The sequence below is a fragment of the Marmota monax genome, unplaced genomic scaffold (assembly GCF_021218885.2).
Source record: "Marmota monax isolate L192 unplaced genomic scaffold, Marmota_monax_Labrador192_F-V1.1 WCK01_AAM20220418_F8-fsc00062, whole genome shotgun sequence".
NCBI classification, from domain to species: domain Eukaryota; kingdom Metazoa; phylum Chordata; class Mammalia; order Rodentia; family Sciuridae; genus Marmota; species Marmota monax.
In genome coordinates, this window is record NW_026695221.1 from 8725746 (window position 1) to 8749398 (window position 23653).

General features: G+C 43.1%; 1 protein-coding gene across 6 annotated transcripts in view; it reads left to right on the top strand.

Annotated features, from left to right (window-relative positions):
* Window positions 1-18555: 18555 nt before the first annotated feature.
* The window catches only part of Kirrel3 (kirre like nephrin family adhesion molecule 3), a 555957-nt gene continuing 550859 nt past the window's right edge, over window positions 18556-23653 (top strand). For 2 of the 6 annotated variants that reach the window (XM_046432700.2, XM_046432701.2), the window contains exons 1-2: window positions 18558-18939; window positions 21343-21766. In XM_046432700.2, the coding sequence (XP_046288656.1) occupies window positions 21712-21766 (55 nt within the window). In that variant the 5' untranslated portion in view covers window positions 18558-18939; window positions 21343-21711. Of the gene's footprint in view, window positions 18940-20654; window positions 20770-21342; window positions 21767-23653 lie in introns of those variants that run through there. The other 4 variants (XM_046432698.2, XM_058575268.1, XM_046432699.2 and 1 more) reach the window with 4 other exon arrangements.

Consider the following 23653-nt stretch of genomic DNA (forward strand, 5'->3'; position numbering starts at 1 on the left):
AATGCAATGCCAATCAAAATCCCAATGGCATTTCTTGTAGAAATAGAGAAAGCAATCATGAAATTCATATGGAAAAATAAAAGACCCAGAATAGCAAAAACAATGCTTAGCAAGAAGTGTGAATCAGGCGGTATAGCGATACCAGACTTCAAACTATACTACAGAGCAATAGTAACAAAAACAGCATGGTACTGGTACCAAAACAGGTGGGTGGACCAATGGTACAGAATAGAGGACACAGAAACCAATCCACAAAACTACAACTATCTTATATTTGATAAAGGGGCTAAAAGCATGCAATGGAGGAAGGATAGCATCTTCAACAAATGGTGCTGGGAAAACTGGAAATCCATATGCAACAAAATGAAACTGAATCCCTTTCTCTCGCCATGCACAAAAGTGAATTCAAAATGGATCAAGGAGCTTGATATCAAATCAGAGACGCGCCGTCTGATAGAAGAAAAAGTTGGCTACGATCTACATTCGGTGGGGTCGGGCTCCAAATTCCTCAATAGGACACCCATAGCACAAAAGTTAATAACTAGAATCAACAAATGGGACTTACTCAAACTAAAAAGTTTTTTCTCAGCAAAAGAAACAATAAGAGAGGTAAATAGGGAGCCTACATCCTGGGAACAAATCTTTACTCCTCACACTTCAGATAGAGCCCTAATATCCAGAGTATACAAAGAACTCCAAAAATTAGACAATAAGAGAACAAACAACCCAATCAACAAATGGGCCAAGGACCTGAACAGACACTTCTCAGAGGAGGACATACAGTCAATCAACAAGTACATGAAAAAATGCTCAACATCTCTAGCTGTCAGAGAAATGCAAATCAAAACCACCCTAAGATACCATCTCACTCCAGTAAGATTGGCAGCCATTATGAAGTCAAACAACAACAAGTGCTGGCGAGGATGTGGGGAAAAGGGTACACTTGTACATTGCTGGTGGGACTGCAGATTGGTGCAGCCAATTTGGAAAGCAGTATGGAGATTTCTTGGAAAGCTGGGAATGGAGCCACCATTTGACCCAGCTCTTCCCCTTCTTGGTCTATTCCCTAAAGACCTAAAAAGAGCATGCTACAGGGACACTGCTACATCGATGTTCATAGCAGCACAGTTCACAATAGCAAGACTGTGGAACCAACCTAGATGCCCTTCAATAGACGAATGGATAAAAAAAATGTGGCATTTATACACAATGGAGTATTACTCTGCATTAAAAAATGACAAAATCATAGAATTTACAGGGAAATGGATGGCATTAGAGCAGATTATGCTAAGTGAAGCTAGCCAATCCCTAAAAAACAAATGCCAAATGTCTTCTTTGATATAAGGAAAGTAACTAAGAACAGAGTAGGGACGAAGAACAGGAGAAGAAGATTAACATTTAACAGGGATGAGAGGTGGGAGGGAAAGGGAGAGAGAAGGGAAATTGCACGGTAATGGAAGGAGACCCTCAGGGTTATACAGTGGAGGGGGTAGAGAGAGAGGAGGGGAGGGGAGGGGAGAGGTGGGGAGGGGGGAGGGTGGATGATGGGAAAGGCAGCGGAGCACAATAGACACTAGTATGGCAATTTGTAAATCAATGGATGTGTAACTGATGTGAATCTGCAATCTGTGTATGGGGTGAAGGTGGGAGTTCATAACCCACTTGAATCAAAGTGTGGAATATGATATGTCAAGAAATTTGTAATGTCTTGAACAACCCACAATAAAAAATTTAAAAAAAAAAAATGCACTGCTATTAGCTAGAGTCATAAGGTGTTTGGAATCTTGAGAGCTCCTTCATCCAAACTCTGAACTTCAGTTTCCACCCACTGTCCCTTCTCTTGGCTCACCCCTGCCACTCACACACTCTCAAATTGTATTTACTGCACTTGTGATGGAGCAAATGGCTTTGTGTGTCTGACAACATAGGCGTCAAATTATGAAAACTGTCTTTTGTGCTCAGATCAATAGGCCAAACCCACACTTGCTTTTCAGCTCAGAAAAAGCTTTCTATTCCCCCTTCCCCAATGGCCTTTAACTTCTGTGCCAGTAACCATCAAACCAGGACTAAATGTCCCAATGTTTGAGCAGGGAGGTGAGACAGGAGCCAGGGATGTAGGTACACCTCCATCCAGCTCCTCAGAGTCTTGAATGCTTAGTTTCCGAAGGAAACCTCCTTCTCCACTCCTTGGAGAAGCCACTTAGCCCCTCCCTCCTTACCCTTGCAGACACCTCTGAGGGCCACCCTATGCCCTGGCCCCCTGTCTCCCATGTCGCTCATCACAGTGGCTTGCCAATACAGTATCAGAATTCAGATTAACACAGTGACACAATCTGGGCACATACCACAGAGGAACAAAGGCCACAGGAATGCAGGGGACTTTTCCAAAGTCTTTTATTCACTCAGCCAACCTAATTGTCATTGTTATTCCTCACCACACGTCCTGGCTTCCAATCTGAGAATAACAAGAAGAAGCAAAGTTTGCACAGCAGTTTACAATTAATCATGCACTTTCCTGAGAATGGATTTTAGTGGCTGCCAATCCCCCATCCCTCCCACTTTACCACTTGGCCATGGGAAAATCACTTAACCTCTCACTGCCTCTGTTTCTCATTCATTCCACAGAGATTGTAATAGAAACAGCCCACATGTACTGGGATAGAGATAATAAATATATTATGTCCTTAAAGGGGCCATCACAGTCCTAGGCATTTGCTGAACTGGATTCCCTGTCTCAGTTCAGACTTACAGCTAGGGGTGAGGAAGAACTGTTTTCTCACCACCTCACCTCTCACCTCGTCTCAGGAACAACAAATCATAACAGGCTTAACACTATCCGTGGTGGCATTTGGGCATGTCTTGCACTTATAAATTTGAAGAAAAGAAAAGAAAGTGTCATTTGGGCTGCAATACAGAAAGGCCAGAGAATATCTAGCTCCAGGGTGTGTCCTGTCTCAATTCAACCCAACCCAGGCACCTTCTACAAGTTCTCCCTTCCTCCATTGCTTCCCCTAGGAAATCTCTTTAAAACTCACTTGCTGACAATGTAGGTCCCTCAGAATGCCCACCTTGTGGGACCCAGTGCCTCGAGCAAGGACTTCAAGGACTCTTTGATCTTTCCCTAAAATCCATCCCCAAAGACACAGACCTACAAGCACCTCCAGGTTCTGTCATCTCGCCCTTGCCAATCCCATAGCAACAAGCAAAGACAGCTCTGGAAGAAAAAAGTGACTAGATGTTGCTTTTAAAATCATGTCACCCATGCAGGGGAGAAGCTAAACCATTTTTCCCATTGGCATGATATGGCATTTTGTCCTTCCCCTTATCTTATCTTCACAAAATTTGGGAGTGACCAACCAAGCACTCACTTGTTAATTCTTTATGGAGTTTCCTAGGTCCAGGCAAGGTTCTCTGGTCAAAACACTAGCAATCTTGGATATGTGCTGAACAGGACTGTGTCCACCTACTGGCGAAAAACAGGAAGAGACCCTTGGAAGAAGTCCAGCCGTGCAAGGCTTGCTTCAAGCAGTCAAGTAAACCAGGACCCTATCATCAGAAGAAAAGGAAAACAAACAAGGGAAGATGCTTTTCAAATAAAAGACAGTATATTTGGGGGTAGAGTTTGAATTATCACTGACATGGAAAATTTAGAAGGAATTTCTTTCCCAAAAGGTCTGAATTTAAAATATCAGATTCAGATGTATTAAAAACAAAAATAGGGAGGGGGAGATGGGGAAATCAAGTAGCACAAAATAATCATGGGCTATAGAAAAACTGATCTCAGTATGTCCTTAGATGTTTTTTTAATGGACAAAATCAGATGCATCTTTGTTTGTAATGGAAGTCAGGTCACCAACAGTGATTTACAGCTCAGTCAAAAGGACCTAGAGCTCAGTCCCTTGTGTATATTTACCCTCAATTGCTACCTACCTACCATGTGTAGGCAAAGCCCATTCCCAATTGCAGAGCTGTAAGGGGGAGAGAGCTATTTTTCCCTATGCATATGTTGATATGCAGAAAAGAGGACAGCAATACTCTGCAAGCTGTCCTATTGAAGCCTCGTTTCCTGTCAATCTTCCTTTTTTTCCCCCTTCCATGAAGCTTTAATTTTTTGCCACAGCGCTTTCTACATTTTAGTTTCCTGCAAACCTCAGGAAATAGACTGAAATTAATATCGTCAGATGCTTCTGAAAGTGCTGGCTTGGCGGCATTGCAGAGCGCTTTCAGATGCCATTTTGGGATTAAAATATACCAGTTATGCCCCATTGTTTATAAGAGAGATCTGGGAAGGGAATTGTGTATGAGATTTGACCAAACTGAAATGTAGGTTAAAAAAAATTAGAAATAGAGACCTGAACTTTCAGAATAGACAGAATCAGCAGGTAAGGAAATGAAGAGCAAGTTAAGGCAAGAACTCCTCCAGGGATTCCAAGCACCAACTCACCACCCCATCAGTGCAGGAAACTGAGGCAGAGATGCCTTGCTTTTATTTTCCATGACTATAAAGCTGTTGGTAGGACTTGCACATCTAGATCTGACTCAAGAGAGAAACACAATGTGTCACAAGAAATAAAATGAGGCAAAGAGATCATTTATTAACTCATGCATTGTGTGGTCACTAGTATGTTGAGTGGGGAGAATCCAGAGCCCAGGTTTTCTCACATCTTGCAGGGCCAGAAGAGCCCCAGTGGCTTAATCTCTGCTCTGCTCTGTCCCTGGCTGGCCTTGGCACTCTGGGCAGATCCCTGCTCCTTCAGACAACAGCTTCTAGTCAATCTAGTAGGGAGAGATAGCATGCTCCTGGCTTCTTCCCTGTGCAAGGGCGTTGCAATGATAAGCTTGCAACAACTATATAAACATGCATTGGGTTCTTGAGGGGGAAAGTGTGACATGAATCAAAGTTATTTTTATTATTGTTGGCTTCTGCATCTATGACTTCCTAAGAGTGAGATAAGGCCACACACTATTTCTGCATCTCCAAAAATCTATTCAAAATTTTTGTAATATTGAAGAATACTTGGTCCTTTTACATTCTTTGTGTTTTAGTCACTTTTCAGATTAATCCACTGCGAGTTCTCTGTTCAACACAGCCTCGGTCCAAGCGATCTTAGAGACCCATTGATTTTACAACCAACTCTTTTTCCTGCCTCTTTATACCTTTGGTTCAATTTCTTACTATTTTCTACCTTTCCAAGTGTAATACCACACACTGAGTCTCTTTTATCACCAGCTTTCTCTCTCTGGACTCTCACTTCTGCTGCCAGCCTCTACATCTCCACCTGCCATCTTGGTCAACTTAATGGGTTGGTCAAGTTCAAACCATGAACCTGGATGAAACATCAGGGACCTTCTAAAATCCATACCTTTAAAATGATGATGCTGTTCCCAGAAAACTAAGTGAGTCACCCTGAGTCACCTGGCTGGTCAGGGATAAAGATGGACTTAATGCCAGCTCTGGAAATTCATTTTCATGTTCAGAGGTGAAGTTCCCTCATGGCAGGTCTACCCTATCATTTAACAGGATTCATTGATCCCAATATCCTATGCCATAAACTCCAGCAACAGGCATAGACTGGTCTATTCAGCTACATATAGTGAAGTGATAACTGTGGAGGCTTCTTTCCATGTGTGAGAAGAAGTGAGGAGGTAGGCATTTCAAGACAGATGCTGCTGTTCCAGGAAATCATCATGGACCCTGGTTCTTTTGCATTCCTTTTCTGCCCTTCTAAGCATGGGCATTTGCCTCAAGGTCCCCAGATGTCTGTTCTACCTCTAGGCCTTGGATTCACATTCTGGACATGGAGATAAAGAGAGGAGCAAAATACAAAAGGTGTGGGCCAGCTGAATCCCTTTTATCAGTCATGCAATAGCTTTCTCAGAACCTGACCCAGTAGATGGCTGCTGGCATACTGTAGGTGAGAACTAGCCATGGGATGTCCCTCCACCTGAGAAGGCACCTGAGGAGGTTCATGGTTTTGAATGAGCATATACCACTCCGAAAAAATTTTTTAAAGGGTGTTGTTAGTAAGTATGCTAGTCAGCTCTTCATTACTACAACAGAAATGATAATAAATTTATTTTTAAAAGATTCATTTTTAGCTCATAATTTTTGAGGTTCCAGTCCATGACCATTTGACTCCTTTGCTTTGGGTCTATGGCAAGGCAGCACATAATGGGGGGAATGTGTGAGAAAGCAATATCACTCACCTCGTGATCCAGGAAGCAAAGAGAAAGAGGAAGGGGCAGGAATCTCACAATCCCCTTCAAGGACACACCCTATGTGTGACCTAAGGATACCCCAGAAAGCTTCACCTCTCAAAGGTTCCACTACCTCCCAAAGGTGCCATCCTAGGGACCACGTCTTTAACATGGACTTTTAAGGAACTCTTCTCCAACCTGAAGCAGTAAGGATGAAGAAGAGAATATTGAACAGGCAACCGGCAGCCTCAGCCCCAAAGACCTTAGAGTTGGCATTCACTACTCTGTGATCCAGCCCTAAGAGTCTTTTCTAGTGCCATTTCTTACAGCCTTCAACCTCCCACTGCATAGTTCAGCCATCCAGAGCTCTCCACATCCTTCCGAGCATGAGCTGTGCTCCTCTGCTGCTCCCCACCTCATTGTACTCCACTTCTTTGAGACCTAACTGAAATACCTCTCTGCTTTCCTTAATATGCAGAGTCAAAATTAACCTCCAGTTTTGTTCTTAATTTCATAATATGTTGTACTTACCTCTACTAGAGCACTGATCCTCTCCCACTTTGAACCATAATCTTCTATCACTTTTCTGCTTCATTCATCAGGGAAAGCTTCTGAAAAGAAAAAAAAAAAAACAATATCTTGCCCATCTCTGTATCCAGTACAAGTCTAAAATTCTGTGTGTCCCTGTTTTAGTCATCTATTTCGCTGTTGTGACTAAAAAAGGTCTGACCAGCCCAATTATAGAGGAGGAAAAGTTTATTCAAGGGCTCACAGTTTTAGAGGCCTTAGTTCATAGAAAGCTGTCTCCATTCCTCGGGGCTCCAGGCAAGGCAGGATATCATGACAGAAGAACGTGGCAGAGGGAAACAGCTCATGTTTTGATCAGGAAGCAGAGAGAGAGGTCTCCACTTGCCAGATACAAATATATACCCAAATCCATGCCCCAATTCCCACCTCCTCCAGCCACACCCTACCACTCCATTTACCACTCAGTTAATCCCTATCAGGGAATTAAAACACTAATTGGGTTAAGACTCTTATAACTCAATCATTTCTCCTCTGAACCTTCTTGCATTGTCTCACACATGAACTTCACACCTCTCATTCAAACCTTAACAGTCCCTTAGTAAATGCTCAAGTGTTTATAACTGAAATTACTTTTTCTAAGTTCCTTTGGATGGCTGATGGTGAATCAGAATGCATATCTCATCACAGTATGTAAGTAAAGAGTTCCACACCTCCCATCTCCCTGGAAGAGTCTAGCATTATCCTCCTTAGAGGCGGAAGAATGGCCTCCCGAATTCTTTTCTAGCCTGTGGAAGATCAGTGACAAGTGGTTTACTCTGCATCCTTCCAGCTCTAAGAACACTAGAGTAAAATGAACAACACTATTTGCCCTTTCGATTTGATCCTGAGCCTCATGAAACTCTGCCAAGTTTCCCTGCCCTGACCTCTCGGTCTCCAATCTGAATCTCCATTAGTTTAAAACCATGATTATTCTCTATGTTTGGCCTATCATCACCACCACCAGGATTCATTCTCTGACCTTCTTCATTTCACTCTGTGCCCTGAGGTGCTGACTCTATGGATTTCATCTCCAGATTCCTTTTCCATCTGGCTCCAGTTGGATTCAGCCATCAGGAGGCACCTTTGAGAGGTGGGAGTGAGGCAAGAGGTGTACAGGAGTATTTCTTCCCAGTTCCCTCTCTACTTCAGGGCTGGGTTCTGGTATTGGCAGTATCCTGCCCTCTAGGTGGCCCTTCCCCAGTGGCCTCAGTTCTCACCAGGTTCTGATAACACTCTTCACTCTCCTCCTTAGTTCATGGCAAGACTAGTAATGGCTCACATTATTTTTTTCTTTTTTCCTCTTTTCTTGACTACCATTACTAGTCATTGCTCACCCTGCATACCTCCACACCACCCTCATTGGTTCCCTTAGCCCTGCCCACACCCTGTAGGTAATCACTTCATGAAATCTCATTCAAAATCCCATCTGAGTGTACCTTATTCTATGCCAGGAACTAGTCCCCAAGCATACCCTAGCTTCCCTAGAATCCCTGGGTAGTATTTTTCTTATGTTCTTCCTGGACTGAGTGAGGCTTCATCAAAGGTTCAGACGTCCTGTTTATTTCTACATCTGCACTAACATATCTTGTACATTCAAGAATTAATCTTCTCTGATGCAAAACCCAATGCTTCTCCTTTATAATTTGATTGCTTGAGTTTTGAGAGATGAGAAAAGAATAGGCAATAAGGGCCCACCGATAGCAAGGTCTCAGGTTAATTGGGTCTAAAACTAAATACATTAAAGACTGCTTCCCCAAAGACTCAGCCTACTCCAGAGGGGAAAGGTTTGAATATGGAGTCCAGATCTAATAAACACCAGATAAACATAGAGTAAACTCAGAATAAACCCTTTTCTGCCATGTTTGTGTTCCTGGAGGGATGAGAAAACACAAGCCCCCAGTCTCTCCACAAGAGAGACACCATAGGAACTCAACTATAAGCCTGCAGAGGGCAGAGGCCAGATACGAGATTTTCTGTCCTCCGTCTTCCCTTTCTTCTTCCCTCTCTCGGTCCCCTCCTTCCCTCAACTCCCGGACTCCCTCTTCTCCCCTCCTGTACCTTTCTTTTCATTTCTGCCTTCCTCTTTTTTCTTTTTCTTTTTTCCTCTTTTCTTCCTGCAGTACAGGGGAGATAGCGGAAGGAACATCACTAAAGCTCTTGCACATTTTTTCACATGCAGATCAATAAATATGGATTTGATAGTGATCAGTTTGAGGTCAGTACTATCTTATTCCCTGAGGTCAGCTGATCACAGTTTGCCTAAAAGTTTCAAGAAATACTTTTTGGTCTGGTTTCCATTCCTGTATTTGGGCCAAATTTAAAAACCTGGAAACTCACTGTGGCTCATATTAACTCTGATACCTTTACCCTTTCCTTTCTGCCCCATTTCCCTGACCTGGACAGCAATTATTGCTTCATTGGAAGGCTAGATCAGATATGGATGAAAGAAGCTGGTCTTCCCTTGGAAAGCAGAATACAAAAGGAAATGAATGATTCAATTTCTGTTTCCTTCAGGCATATTAAAGAAGAATATCATTGGAAAAATCTATGAGATATGTTGTTAAATTCAAAAAAGATGTAATTTCAGAATAATATACATGATAGGCAACTCCATTTATGTATGTATATACAGGTACTTATTCTTATATGTGCATATAATTATGTAATAAGAGACTAAGAAGGTCAGTAATGGTTACCTCCAGGAGTAGATTTTGGGTGAGAGTGGATATAAAAAGACATTTTCATTTTACTCAATATTCTTCTATAATATTTGATTTTTTTAAAAAAAAGTGTCTTTTTTGGCTTTTGCTTACATAAGTAATATATGGATTCCATCACTAGTAGTGAATTCCTTAACAATTTTTTTAGGTCTTTTCTTGTCTGTATGTTCTCCAAAGAAAAACAAAATTATTCAAAAAGAAAGTTTAAAAATTAAGATTTCTTCGCTTGAAATACATTCTCTGTCATTTTGGGGTGTCATTGTGCTTCCTGATCGTGATTTAAAATAGATAGTAATGAATCATCTTCCACAGCAAGTTTGACTCAGTCAAGTAAAAATGGTTCAAAAAAAAATCAAAATTGGGAATTAATCTTCTCTATTACCACATGATGCCTTTCCTATTAGGTTTTATTGCTTCTGTTTGGGAAGGTGAAACATGAGGTGTAGAATAAGAGGGCAAAGTGTTTCAGGGTCTCAAATTTAGCTGGAACAAAGATTAGACTTGACTCCTGTTCCTTCCTGCTCCAGAGGCCAGGGTGAGGCCTGTCCTCAAGCTGTTCTGTCCAACTGGCCCACAGCAAATTGTTCCCTTTTCAGAATATCTGCATCTCTGAATCACTCTCAGCTTCCCTCGAAAGCTTATACTGCTGTCCTCTGCGTGTCCCAAGACCACAACAGTTCCCTTGAGGACAGAATGTGTTTCTTTTTCATTTTTGTGTTGCCAGTACCTACATATAATGCCTGGCACAAACCAGGTGCTCAATCATAGGATGAACACTTGAATGAATGCATAACTGTCTGACTGAATCAAACAATGCCTCCATTCTGTGTCTTCAACTGGATTAAAAGGGACTTGAGGATGGGACCTATGTGTCTTAAAACTCCTGCATCCCTGCACTATAGGGCTACAGTGCCTTAAGAAAGCAAACATTTAACAAATGCATATTGAGCAATTTCACCCATGTGAACAGATGATTAAAAATGTTCACAGAGATTTGGATCTTGATTTGTTTACCAGCCTAATGATGAGCAAGTCAAGGAAGGGTATGTTCTTTTCCTCATTTTGCAGATATTTCCAATGAGGCTCAGAAAAGTAAGAAGTTTGACAGCACAGGAAAATGGCAGTTCTCCTGATCATTTCTGGCTCCTTCTCAGCAATTTTGCAGCCCCCTCAAAAGCCAGTATTTCCTTACTGTGTCCTTTTTTCCTTTCTTCAGGGGCAAGCCAAAGCTCAGTGGAGAGTCACTGCTAGGTGATCTCTGAATTTCAGGTAGTTAAAGTATAAAGTGGCACTTCTTAATTAGATAGTAATAGCATAATTATTTGAAGGTGCCTTGTAATTACATCCTTCCTCCCCAAGCTCCTTTTGCTGTTTCGCCTGGGATCCCCAGTTCTCGTCCCCTTCCTGTCCTGTGTCAGCCCAATGACACTGGGCCAATATTAAGCATTTATCAGTGATGGTTGTTTCTTAACAAGAGAGGAGCCCACCAATGGATTCTCTCCCAAAATCTCAGAACTTGCAACTGATTGTTGCTACAACATGGCAAACTTTAAGTCATTTTGACCGTGGTGCCTGATGCATGAGATGGGAAATTGAGAGGTCACTATGGAGCCACTTAAACTGGGAGCCTCTTCAATGTTTATCTCAAAGGGACTCTGTGACCTCAGTAGACCATTCTGAGGATTCCCCTTACTGCCATATGCAATTATTCTTTATTTTCTACTTTCAATCCCTTGTAAAAACAGGCTTCCTACTGGTTCAGCCTTAGAAGGAAAAAAAAAATCACTACCCACCCCCAGCGCCACACAAAAACTCTGTACGTTTTTTCCTGCTTTGAAGTTTAATATATCTCTAAACTGACAGCAAGCAACACACCCCAATATAAGGGCAGATGGTGAAAGAAATTGGCTCAGGTGGGAATAACATGGGAGCTTTCAGTCAATAGCATACATACCCCTCTTTGCAAAACAGCTGGTTGAATGAATGCCCCATCTCAAGGAAGGAAGGGCCAAGGGAGTCATTAATGAAAGCAAGAAACTCAGTTTTACATCTCATTCAAAAGATGGATTCACTATATTCCTCCTGATCCAGGTGGGTGAGTTAGTTCAGTGTGGAATTTGTCTGCCCTCACTGAAAACTCCAGTTAGTCAATGAATTATTCCAAGTAAATTAAGTGTATTGATCCCCTCCCCTTTCTGACACTTTGCAGATATTGCTATCAAATCATGCTCCATGCAAGTGTCAGCTTTTGCCACAGACATCAGAAGAGGAGAACAAATATTCACTTGAGTTTCTCAGCATCTAATAAGTACTCGTGGGGTATAGAAGGACTTGGGGAGACCAGGCAACAGCAGAATCCTATGCTGAGACAAACAGTCTACCTTAGAGACTTTAGCACAATCAGCTGATGAAAACAGGGTGGTGGGTTGAATCCTATATTCTTCAGGAAATATCAGATCAAGGCCATGATGTGGGGTCTTAATTTCAGCCAATATTCATACAAATGCAAATGGATCGGAACAAAGATGAGGCAGAGGTTTATGGATATAAACTGTAAAGCTATCACAATTCCAGAAAACAACCATATTGCATACCCTATGAATAGGAGGTAGCACAATACCTTTCTTAACTGTAAGGAGTTGGTCTCTTTTAAGGAGAATATTACATCATTTCATCAGGTCCTCGGTTGGGACTTACTTCTTTGATTTGCATTTACTCCTCGATCAACTGACAAAATTCCTCTGTTGAAATCCTAAACCCCAGAGGATGGTATTATGAGGTAGGACCTTTCCTTTAGGAGGTGATTAGGTCATGAAGTGACCTGGAGGGGATTAGTACCCTCATAAGAAAATAAAAGAGAGCTTCCTCTTTGTTCTTTGTCATGTAAGGTACTATGAGAAGGTGTTCATCTGAAAACTAGGAAGTGGGCCCTCACCAGACACCAGATCTGCCAGGACCTTGATTTTGGACTTCCCAGCCTCCAGAACTATAAGAAATAAATTTCTCTTGTTTAAGCATCCAGTCTATAGCATTCTGTTATAGCAGCCCAAACTGACTGAGATATGTGTCATAATGACCAGACTCATCCATTTCTAAATATTAAATTCTTATCCTCAAGAAAAAAGACTCTATCTAGGTGAGTTCTTTTCAGATCAAAAGCTATCCTATTAAGGCTCTTGCATATATTCTAAGAATGAATTGTCTGAGGATGAAGGGTCCAAAGATGAACGGCCTGGCCCAGATATTTAACAAATGTATGCTATAAAGTATTATTTTGTTCTTATTAAAAGCCCTTAGCACATATGAAAATACTTATGGATGAAAGAGAAGATATCTGAATTTGCTTCAAAATGATCCAGTGAGATGGGAGGAAGCAAGGAAGATAAATGAAAGTCTTAGCCATAGTTTGAGAGTTGGGTGTTGATGTAGCAGGGTTCTAACAGTGGTTCTGAAACATGAGCATGCATCAAAATTATCTGGAAGGTTTGGTAAAACACAGGTAGCAGGGCCACACCTCAGAGATTCTGATACAAGAGGCCTGGGGGGAGGCATTGCAACAAGTTCTTAGGCAATACTGCTGCTGCTGGCCCAGGGTTTCATGTTGAAAACCACTGTATTATATTTACCCTTTACACTTACATGATCAAGGGTTGGGGATGTAGCTCAGTGGTAGAGCACTTGCCTGGCATATGCAAGGCCCTAGGTTCAATCCTCAGTAATGCAAAAACAAAATAAAAATATTTTTATATGCTCAAAAAAATACAAATAAAGTGGAGCTGTACTCAGCTGACACAACACAACAAGAGGAAGAGTCTCTGTTTCTGCCTACTTCTAATCTCAGACATTTGGCAGCTGAAAAAGATGAAGACACACAGACCCCAGAAAAACAATGAGCCATCAACTCAATTCAAATTGGACCTAGCATGGGAAAAATTAATGTTAGTTTTCCTCATTTACTTTGAACCTATGTCTGCATAATTGTTATAGAGTGTGATAGCTTCTCAGCTGGATTGGGACTGTGCAGTTAAACAATATGAATAACTGGGGTTTTCACTTTTTTTTTTTTTGATGCAAGAGCTAGACTTAGGTGGTGATTTATACAGATTGATGGCACCACCTCCCACATTTGCCTGCAATTCTGGTTGGATTCAAAATGTATAGTGTATAGTCAGAAATCTTTCTCTCTATCCCTTCAGATGCATCTGTTTCAAGAAAATCAACATGAAGTTTCCTGGATCTAGTTGGGTCAAAAGGCATCAGATGATGAAGAAAAAAACTTTTGAGCTTGAGACTAGATGGGTACAGGAAGGGTACTAGGAGTTTCAACTGAATTTTTACTTCCTTCAAATACCACTTAGCAAACAATTACTATGTTCTAGGCATTGAGTTTTATAAACTCTGAGATATGCAAGTTTAAATTCCAAAAAGATGGACCTTGGCCTTGAAGCTCTCACATCTAGTTTAGATGGGATACAGGTAAATTGTTATAATATTAACAAGTAAATAACAAGACATTATAAGAATGCTGTGAAACCCTAGATGAGTAAATTATTCATTTTAAACTGAGTGGAAGAAGAATGACACAAACTCCTCCTGGATGGCATTGGCTATGTTTTGGATAAGTGTCTTCCACATGCTCATGTGTTAAAGGTTTGGTCCGGGTCCATGGTGCTATGGGGAAGTGGAAGAACCTTTGAGAAGTAAGTTCTTGTGGGAGGATCTCAGGGCATTGGGGATATAGTTTTGAAGGGAATTGTGAGCACCCGTTCTTCCTCTTTGCTCCCTGACACACGAGGTGACTATGTTTGCTCTGCCGGTGTTTCTGTCATGGTGTGCTGCCTCACCACAGGCAGCACAATAATAGGGTCAATTGATCACAGACTGAAACCTCCAAAACTGTGAGCTAAAATAAACCTTTTTCCTTTATAAGTTGATCTCAGGTATTAGTTACAGTAAAAGAAAGTTGACTAACTGGACTTTCGTACTGATTCTTGAAATAGGCACCCATTTGTTAGACAAACAGCAAAGTATTGAACATATGCTAGGAAGAAGAAATGGAATAAGAAAGAAATGGAAAAGTAAACGTGACTGCTGTCTCTAATTAGTCGAGTCATTTGATAAGACTAAGAATTTGGACTTTGAAGGAGACAGCTGCCAATATAGGAAAGGAATGTTGGTTTGACCAACCCCTATATCAGGATAAAAGAATATGCTCTATCTTGGGAATGGCTATGGACTGAACTATATCCCCCTCAAATGTATATGCTAAATCCCAATGCCTTATGTGACTGAATATGGAGACCAAGCATTTAGGAAGTAATTTAGGTTAAATGGGGTCATTACAGATGAGATCCAAGTCCAATAGGATCGGCAGCCTTAGAAGAGAGTGATGTCCCACACCCAAGGAAAGGCCATGTGAGTACTTAAGAGAAGTGACTATCTACAGTCCAGGAAGGAAACCATCACCAGAATATGATGTGCTGGCACCATGATCTTGGACTTGTAGCCTCCAGAAATGTAAGAAAACAGTGTTCTATTATTCAAGCCATCAGTATATGGTATTTTGTTATGACAGCCCAAGCAGACTAACACAGAGATCATCTGCATTTTTAAGTATGGGAAAGATATTACAGAACTGAATTTCAAACAGATCTATCTGGCAGAACAGTTAGGCTAGACAGTGGAAGGGGCTTTATAGCCTGGATACCAGGCAAAGAGTTGAGGATGCATGAGTTCAAGGGGACATAATTTAAAAACCTGGTCTAGGATCAAAGAGTTTGGAATATTTGAGTAGGAGACAGATTTGCTAGCTTACTAATGAAAAGTTTTATGTATGTGTGTAAAATGTTTTGTGTATATATAAATTTATAGAACTTCATATGTTATAACTTTGCGTCTATTTGGGTGAATATATATATATATTATATGAAAAGAATATTTGTATAATATACAGAAATGAGAAAGGGAAATTTGTCATCAAGGAAGAATACTTACAGGGACTTCAAGAGAGATGCACCTGCTCCTTTGGATGCTATAAAATTTTACTAATTTATAACACAGGAGTAATGTGTGGGAGGGGCAGTGCGGAGGACATGGAAAAGAATAATAGAGGAAAAAAATAAATGTCATATAATTCTCTTACTTTGAATACTACAAATGAGTCACATAACTGGAATTTCAATTTGTCTTCCAATATTTTCCACAGAATTAGCCTGTTCATAAACACAAAAAGAGCACATGGTGCCTTCCAAAATGACAGTAGACTGTTCCAAACACTGAAGAGGGATCCTGAGGCTTGTTTTCGGTGCCATTCCTGAAGTTTGAATGCAGGTTCTGGCCTGTGCACTTGGCCACCAATGAAAAATGGCACAGGGGCACTGCTACCTCCTTTCACATCGTTTCTCAGGTCTTTTATTCCCTGTAAAGTGTATGCTCTTTAGGTCTTTCCCAAGTGAGATAATGCCACTCCCATGTGAACTGAATACCCAGTGCCCTGCACATATGATTATGTTAAGGCTAAACACGGTATTGTTCTTAAAGAGTACTGCCAGAGAATCGTATCCTTGTGCAGAATGATGCTGAGAGATAAAAATATCTTTCATTTCTATAATGCCATGCATCTTAAAGTGTGTTCCACATTTTGTAAACTATATATAGTCTCAATTCATTACGCATCCCCATAAAATACAGCCAGAGCAGTGGCAAGCACATGCCAGATGTTTGACAATGGTTTAATAACAGTGCGAAGAATAAGTTAAATTGGATTCAGAAAACAGGAAGTGGGATATGGGGCACTAGGTAAAGCTTTGGTATTTTTTCAACAGTGTGTGTTGGCGGTCTTCTGCCAACCAGAGTGAGATCTGGGGACATAGGTGAACTAGGGAGACACTCTTCCTGTCCTCATGGAGCTGCCGGGGTATTATAGAAGATACATGACTGTATTACAGTAAAATGTGATTCACACCAAGATGGAGAAAGTACCAAGTACCTCGATATTCACCTCCTTTAATAGAAGCCCTTTCTAATTAGCCACACTGGCTTCACCATTTCCGCCCACTAATAGAAGTTTTCATCTAACACTATGAGAGAATGTAAATTGAAGAAAATCTATTCTGGAACCCAGACCCCAGGTTGAATATGAGTATGATGCTAGGAAAAATAAAAAGAGAAGGGAAACACACAAGTTGCGTAAGTTAGGGAAAGATTTAGGACATCCAGAGAAGAAAGAAGATGAAAAACAGCTTGGAGAGAAATTGGAACCCAGAAGAGCACAGAGGCCCATACAAATATCAGCATCATTATTTGTTTCCTTGGAGGTAGGAACTGATCAATCAAAATAATCTGCCTGTAACACGGATGGCATTGGAGAAGCTCTTCTAAATCTGACTGTGCTGAAAGCTGTGGACTCTGGAAAAGGCATAATAGGATTTTAGGGTTGAGAGAGATTGAAAAGATCCACTGGCTCAAACCAGTCATTTTATAGATAAAGAAAGATGGGCCTAGGTTCATTAAATGACTATCACAGTCTTGGCCAGACCAGAGCCAGGTCCAAAGGCTCACTATGATTCCCTCAGTCAAGCCTAGTCTTGCATGAATCAGTGAGGTGGACGTCTTGCTCTTTGGAGGATGCTTCTAAAAAGCTGAACACCTGGTTCTTTGGGCCCTTTCCGCTGGCAATAGAGAGAGACCAACCACGGTGAACAGGGGTTAAGGTCTTGTAATCCACCTACACGGATGTGAGCAAGAAATTTGGTTCAGAGAAATGAAAAAGAAATAGGCTGGAAGATTGTGACTGCCCAGGTCAGGTAGCTGCCACCCAGAGAGGACCTCTAAAGACCATTTGGTCTTTGGATGTGTATGTAGCTTCAAGCCTTTATTAACTTACCCAGGACTAGAGAGGCAGGTTACCCTGAATTCCCACTAGGGGCCTGTTCAAAATGTGTTAAATCTCTGGGCAAGGAGGTTTTATCCAGTACAGGCAGGATGCATAAAAAACAAAAAGAGAATGTGGTTTATAATGTATCTGTGCAACAAATATTGCAAAGAAGCATTAAGCAGGAAATTCTCTGTTGGTGATGACTGCCTGTCTCACAAAAGAACCACTCCCTCTCCTTATCTGTGGTGATAGTACACATGAATACTTCCAGACAGTTAAAGGGAGCTTGGCCCAACATGAGCAGTAGAGAAAGAGCAGACACACTGGGCTAATGGTCAGGGCCCTGGACTGGCATCTGAGCCCTGCAGCTTCCTGAAAAGCCTCAGGAAAGTCCACCCAGAAGGAGCCATCTAGAAAGAAAGGGTCCTGACAGATGACCTTTAGGGCAATTTCTGTCTTATTAAAAAGCCAATAATATGCCTTATATTTCCCCCCCACACACACATATGTACCTTTGTATCCTCCCCAAGTAAAGGATAAACTTTTCAAGAACAGGAATCTATGCATTCATCCCACACATCTTTAAGTACTCTAAACAGGGCTTTGCCCAAATCAACGGAATAGTAAATGTTATTGATATTGAACTGACAGCCCCCAAGGTCACCGAAGGTGAACATGAGCTGCGTCTTCATAGAGACTGAATGTTAGACAGTTTAAGGCACTGAACAACAGTACCCATCAATCCTGCAGCAGGATCCAGGACTTCATGCTTCACTCTTTCCCAGATCTCAGACACATGAGGCTGGGGGTGGGGGCACACTTGCTGCTAGGAGAGCAGGACTTGGAAGCTGTCCCAGCCTTGCCCTTCTGTAACTTCTTGGCCAGCTAGTAGCAGAATCTGGAGCCACCCCGCATTCTCTGTGGGCTCCGACTTCCTCACTGCTTTCCGCAATCCCACTCCTGCTGGTCCCCTGGGACGCGAGGCAGGGGGTGCAGACGGGGCTTGGGGGCGGGTCAAAGGACACAGCACTTGGAATTGAAGGCCTGGAGGGGGACTGGCGACGGATGAAGTCGACCTCCTGGGCTACAAGCCTGTAGAAGAAACGCTGGAGAGGATGCCACCTGCTGGTGAGGGACCCTGGCTTGCATGGTGGGCGCAACAGAGACCTGGAGCCTGGACGCACAGAAAATCAGAATTGGGGCGGCTTTCCAAGTTGATGGTTTTCGGCTGTCTCTTTGGGCTGTTAGCTCCACCGACTGTGCGCAGAGACCCGGTCCCCCGAGCGCCATCCCACAGACGCGGAGGTTTCCAGCGGAGACCGTGGTCTCCCTCCTTGCTTCCCCTTGCAGCGCACTCCAAGGTCTAAGGACTCTCCACGCTTCTCCATCAGGTGGAGCCGTCCGCTCCTCGCCGCCTCCCCCCTCCCTCCTCGAGAGCGAACTGCGCGCAGGCCACCTTGCAGCGCCAGGAGGTTAACCGAGCCCCCGGAGGAGGTGAGGCCACGAGCTGGCCGGGCGGAGATGGCGGGGTCGCCGTCGGGGCTGGCGCCAGAGCCCGGCCGGCTGTGGGTCCTGCAGGTACCGCTCCCGTTCTCTGCCCCCACGTGGTGGCCACTGAAGATTGCCGGGGGTTTTCCGGCACTCAGGGTTGAAACGCCTCCTGGTCCTTTTAGAGGCGGGCAGCTCATCACTTAATCCAAGCTTTTTCCCTTTCTGCCTGAGACCGGAGGCTGCGGGGATGGGGCGGAGGGGGCGCGGAAAAGGGAACAGGCCCAGGTGGCTTTTGGGGTGGGGGTGGGGGGGTCCGGAACCAGTTTGGGAATCATGAGGCTAGGCTCGGGACCAGTGGGAGAGCGAAACAAAATCCTTCCAACCTCGGACTCCCACTCCCCACTTTTCTCCTTTCCAAGAGAGGATGTGATGTGCGAGTGTGGTGCGCATATGCCTATTCGTGTGCCTGATTACCAGACATTGCACAGTTCACTAGCCTCCTGACCCTGGGTTTGCAGTATTTCCCTTGGGGGTTGAATTAAAGCAAATCTGGGACCCGGGCCATTTAGGAATTAGCAACCAAAATTAAACAACAGCTTAAAGGATAAATCTTTAGTTAAAACATCAATTGTTGCTCAGGCAGGTACCATCTACATTCTGATACTAGTTGTACTCATTGTAAGATTTAGCCTTAGGAGTTGTTCCCAGACCTTTTATTCCCCCCAAACCCCCACAGATTTAGTAGAAAGCTACTATTTACCATTACATGCCATATTTTCGTATTTCCAGTCTTAATATGTTATTTGTCATATGTTGTTTGAAATTATTATTCATCTTTTGTGTGTGTTTCTGATTTGCCTCTTGTGTTTCATTGCATTATCTGTCATACCAAGCTAATGGGCTAAGGCTGTGCTGACACGGTTACTTCTGTACCTTGTTTGTTAATTTAGCTGATGGGTTGCCTCTTTTGTGTCCTCTTAGTTTCTGCTGCTCAGCATCCACCTCCACCACACACACCCCCACCCCAAAGCTTGCTTACAAATTCCCCTTTGATATGTTTAACAGGCTCTAAGGAATACAGTTTAATAAACTATTAAGTTGAAAAGTCAACAAAGCAGACACCTACTAATTGGTAGATCTTGGATGTCAACTACGGTGTCAGCTCCTACCGACATACCCTTTTACCTGTGCCCATGCTTTTTTTTCCTTGTTCATAAATACCAAAGGATAATTTTTTGAAGTTAAGATCCGCATGAAAACTCCAAGTCGTAATGTACCTTGCAGTTAGTAAAGACCCTCAATTTGTGATATTGATGGAGAAAAGGCTAAGAGGCTCCCAAAAGACCTTCCTAAGGTCCAGGGACTGAAGAAAGTAATGATTGTTTTATAATTGAATGGTGAATGGTATACTTCCAGAGAGCATATTTCAGTTTTCTCTCATCTCTCTTTACCCCCCTTGGTCTACTTCATATAATGCTGCATATTTTTAAACGTTGCTTTGTAATATCCTTATAGTTGGTGTCTAGTGTGTATACTCTGCTTGCACTCTATAGATTATGGGCTCCTGAAGGCATGGTCTGTGCTTACTATTTTATTTCCCCCTGTGGCCTGCTTATTCCAGGCATGCCTAAATGTCTATCAAATAAATGGACCTAGATAAATTCATGTTGATATCCTGGAGGAAATTGAGTTTGATTTGAGTGTGAATTTCATGACAGGTAAAAGACCTGAAGGTTCTTAGGAGGTGGTTGCCTATGACCTTGGCCTCTCCTTCGAAATCAGACTCACAGCACCTTTTGGAGAAAAGATGCTCAGAGTGACGGAGTGCTCATTAGTGCAGAAGCTCCAAATACAAAGACAGCCTGCTCTCCTGTTCTTGTTAGGAAATGCACAGACCAGGATAATAATAATAAATGGGTATGTGTCATAAACCTACTTGTTTTCTCTCCCATTCCAGCATTTGGTTTTCTCAGAGCAATGCAAAGCAAACTAATATCCAAACCTTCAGGTTTTATTACCTACCCCTGTTGGAAAGTCTCAAAAATGCAAAGCATGCTTATCCTCTTCAACTCCCTAGCCTCCTGCTGCTCACATTGGCCAAGTCCTTGCTGGAGAAAGATTTCCCCTCCCACCCACCCTACCCCGTGCCCCTGTTCCCCTCCCAAGCTCCTTCTCAGCCCAGTTTCTAGTTTCTTACGCAAAGGCAAGGCATGCACATTTTAATACGTTTGCATGCATATAGTCATCTTTAACTTCACTTCCCTTAAACAACATTACATCGTGTGGACAAAAAGTCACAGCTCTGCTCCGCGTTCACGATTTTTTAAAAAAAAATCAATAATGGTGACAAAAGCTGAATATCCTCCTATTTAGGGAAAAGAAGGAAAGAACACAGCCTTTCCCCCAGCCTCTGTTTTGCAAAGATCTCCTTTTTCCAAGTATTTCCTCTTTAATTATGACCTGTTTCCCCTCCCTCTCCCCCCGCCCCAGCTTCTGTGAAAGGAGCCCTTCTGTCACTCGTCACTCGTTCGCTCGCTCGCTGTGGGAGGAGCCCGCCGGAGGAAGCCGTGTGCCTGGGATGCCAAGAGCCAGAGAATGGATCTGCTCCGAGTGGGGACATTGCTGAGGATCCCGGCTTCCCGAGGCAGTTAAAAACAGGCAATTTGTCTCAGCTGGCTGCAGAAACCCGGAGACACAAAGAGACGGAAACCACCCGAAGGGACCGACGGGTGGACAGACAGATGGTCGGCACGAATCGGAGAGGACCGGCGTTGGAGGCTGAGCACCGCGAGCCGCCGAGGAAGAGAAACTAACTACACCCCCAAGTTGCCCGCCGGCTCTCCCTTGCTGTGCTGAGGAATGAAACCTTTCCAGCTCGATTTGCTCTTCCTTTGCTTCTTCCTTTTCAGTCAAGGTAGGACCGGCGCGCTGCTGGAGTTGGAGCAAAGTCGGCGGGGTTGTTAGGGCGCGGGAGGCAGAGGGTAGGAATGTGGGCAGACCTCGGAAACTCGCACTGATTGATGGTTCCCTCGGTGCCGGACCGAGATGCTCTGGAGTTGCCTTTTTGCCTTTGCAAACGCAACAGAATGGTACTGTTTATTTTCCTTTGGAAGGAAGGGATTGAGAGGGTGGTGGGGGGGGGGGAGCGACTTTCTGCTCTCACTTGTCAACATCCAACTCAAACTCTCCGATGCAAATGAGTTCTTTATTCTCCTGGTGTGTTAATTGGGTAGTATGTATGTGGCCATGCCGTTTGGAACTTCAGGGCGCCTTCTCTCCACACCCAGGTTGGGGAAAGAGAGGGGCAGAAAAGGAAGCCTTTCTTAAATGGATATTTCAGTTCCAATAAGGTCTATCTTGCATGAGTGTATTCAAAAGCCAACGTGTGCAGTTTGCAAGGGTTGTAGAAGGGGTTGCAATTACAGAATGTACTGTGGGGGTAATATGCAGTGGCTGGGGAAAGCTTGTAAAGAGTTTCATTGAATGTACAGTTTCCTAAATAAGACTGAATTCTAAATCCTACACAGCACTGGATTCAGGGCATAAAATGGAATTTCACCCCTGGTGCTGATTGTTTGCTTTCTGCAGCCTGGCAGGGGCAGAGAAGCCGGTGGACTCTCGGGAAAGAACTTTGCACCCCTGGGCTCCCTGCCACTAGGAGCCATGGGGCTGAGGGTGGTAAAGGGAGAAGAGAGAAATTCCTGAGAGGGATTGTGAGTGCTTACTTAGCTATTGGCATCAAAAGTCACCTGTGGAATTGAGTTTGAAGGGGACAAGTAAATGGGTTCCTTCCCACTCTTTTGGAATGCCAATGCCGCCTCTGCCGTCTGAGGCAGCATTTGTGCCAGCCAGCACAGCTCTTACAGGGACAGGACTTTCAGAAAAATCCACAACAGAGCACGTCCATCTGTTGATTAAATGAAGGGTAAAAGTTTTTGAGAAAGCAGAGCATCACCATGGGTGACTGCTTCTGCAAGCAAACAGCATGCATTTGTTGCTTCCTGTCTCAGGAAGAAGCAAAATATAAGCAAAAACCTGCCTCCTTTCTCTGCTTTTTTACTGTCCTTGTGGTCCCTGCAGATTTGCTCCTTATCTGTGCAGTTCAAACTTTGCTATTGACCTTTCTGATTAAACTTGAACCACACCCCCCCACGAGAGTATGTATAGACCCATTTTCGTGCATAATTATAATGTCTACACATACACACACTCATGTATTCATATGGTTGTATGCATCTCACCAGGACTCCCTACAGCAGCAGGAAGATAAATTGCCTTCTCCAGAGTTTTCAGGCTGAATGAATAAGAACTATCCCAGAACAGTGTTATAGAAACAGATTCAGTTATATTACCATTTTGTGAGATTACCCTCTTCCTTGGAAGTGCATGTGCTTGCTTATGGGTGTGTGCACATACACGCACACACACGTATATGCACCCTGACTTCCATTCTTCTCTGACTCTTACCAGTTCACTCAGGAAGTTGCATTTGAATCCCTGAGAGGAAGAGGGAATCTTCCAACCATTCCCCTCACCTCTGCCTCATACACATATTTGCATGGGACTAGTGCAAATTTTAACCAGTCTTTTGTATTTTTAGAGGCTTGATCTGCTATTCTCTAGATTGGCATAAGAAGCCTATAGGTGTTTAAATGCCTCTCTTCCTGTCTGAATCATTATAATGTGCATCCTCTACTTTGCTTCCTCCGTTCTCAATACCAAGCTATTCCTTGACTGCCTCATATGATGAACCTTTAAATATTTACCTATAGAGTGTAATGCTCTACTTCATCTACCCTTA